General features: G+C 44.6%; 1 protein-coding gene across 1 annotated transcript in view; it reads right to left on the bottom strand.

Annotated features, from left to right (window-relative positions):
* The window catches only part of fam208a (family with sequence similarity 208 member A), a 12152-nt gene that overhangs the window by 3541 nt on the left and 7251 nt on the right, over nt 1-1360 (bottom strand). The window contains exons 6-9 of the mRNA XM_015400722.1: nt 809-940; nt 577-707; nt 145-176; nt 7-71 (exon numbers count right to left, since the gene is read on the bottom strand). Of these exons, the coding sequence (XP_015256208.1) occupies nt 7-71; nt 145-176; nt 577-707; nt 809-940 (360 nt within the window). The remainder of the gene's footprint in view (nt 1-6; nt 72-144; nt 177-576; nt 708-808; nt 941-1360) is intronic.

Genomic DNA, 1360 nt, shown 5'->3' with positions numbered 1-1360 from the left:
CAGGGCGACTTGGAAGAGAACCCGCCCGTTTTTCACCAGGTCTCCGGTCCAAACGGTGAACTGGGCCGACTCTGAGGGGCAACAGAGGGGTTGTTACGGAAAGGTTCTAATGAAATCAGGTGGAAACGGGCGACCTGAGCTCACCTTTGCTCCTCTCTGACACCTGACTGGTGGACCTGCGGAACAGACCGACAGGAAGTTACATCACAGACTGGGACAGAGAGGTTAAGCTTTCACACTTTCAATCTGACCCAGTGGGGGAACAAAAAAATAAAAAATCAGAAAAATGAAACAGAAGGCGATAAAAAACAGAAACATTCTCTTTCTAAGCCTGATTAACATCGTAAATCCAACTTATTCTTTGTTTTTAATAGTTTGGACGTCTGAAAAAACAAAACTAAGCCAAACTAAAAAAAACTTTACTTAAAACGCAAATTCAATGAAGAAAAAAATCAAGTCGGGATTCCTTCTCTGCTCCACCTACCCAGCCATTTAGGAGCACCAGTAAAAATCTCCCCTTTCCTGCAGTCAGTAAACACATCACGGCTGAAACACCTAACTGGGATCAGACGGTACCTGATGGGAGGAGCGGGTTTGATGGAGAGCGGCGCGTCCTTTCCTTTGACGTGGAAGGAGACCACGGCGTAGGGACACACCTGCCGCGGCCGCTCCCGCAGCTCGTCAAACAAATACTCGTAGAAGTATTGCTGTGGGCGGAGCAGAAAACGCCTCAGCTTAAGCAATCATTTATACATCGGCTGCTGCGGAAGAGCCGCAGGACGCTGCTGCGTCGATGCGTGGACGTTACCTGTGTGAGGTCGAAGGCGCGGTAGCAGCTTAGCGAGGTGACCTTGCTGGCGTTCTTGGCGATGTGGCTGTCAAAGCGAGGCGTGGGGTCCTGAAGGATCTTCATGTTTTCATAGATGCTCTTCACCTTCCCCTGTATAAAATATATAAAAAACATATTAAAAAACAAAACAGGACAAAATCCTTGGTCATCTTTTCCATCGACAGCCTGCAGCCACGTCCTCCATTCCTCGTTTTCCAGCCACTTTTGTTGAAATTAGCATTTCCCCGTTCTCTAGCTTCTGTTCCGAACATCTTTACCATCAACTGGCAGCAGTTTCACCCAAACAATAGTAAAAAATAGTAATTTAAACTAAATCATAGTTTAAATTAACTAAAGTTAACTGTACAGAAGAGGATTAGGGCCAATGGAAAATAATTTTAAAAAGTTAACTGCTTTGTTATTTTATTTGAGTTTAAAACAGGAAAGAACTCAGGAATCTGACTTTAATCTCAGAATGTTTGTATCTATGCTTCTTTTTCTATGTCTGCTTCTGTCTCCTTGAACCCCAGT

This window comes from Cyprinodon variegatus, unplaced genomic scaffold (assembly GCF_000732505.1).
Source record: "Cyprinodon variegatus isolate N-32 unplaced genomic scaffold, C_variegatus-1.0 Scaffold1138, whole genome shotgun sequence".
NCBI classification, from domain to species: Eukaryota; Metazoa; Chordata; class Actinopteri; order Cyprinodontiformes; family Cyprinodontidae; genus Cyprinodon; species Cyprinodon variegatus.
Note: the sequence above shows the minus strand (reverse complement) of the source record. Positions and strands in the feature narration are given on the sequence as shown.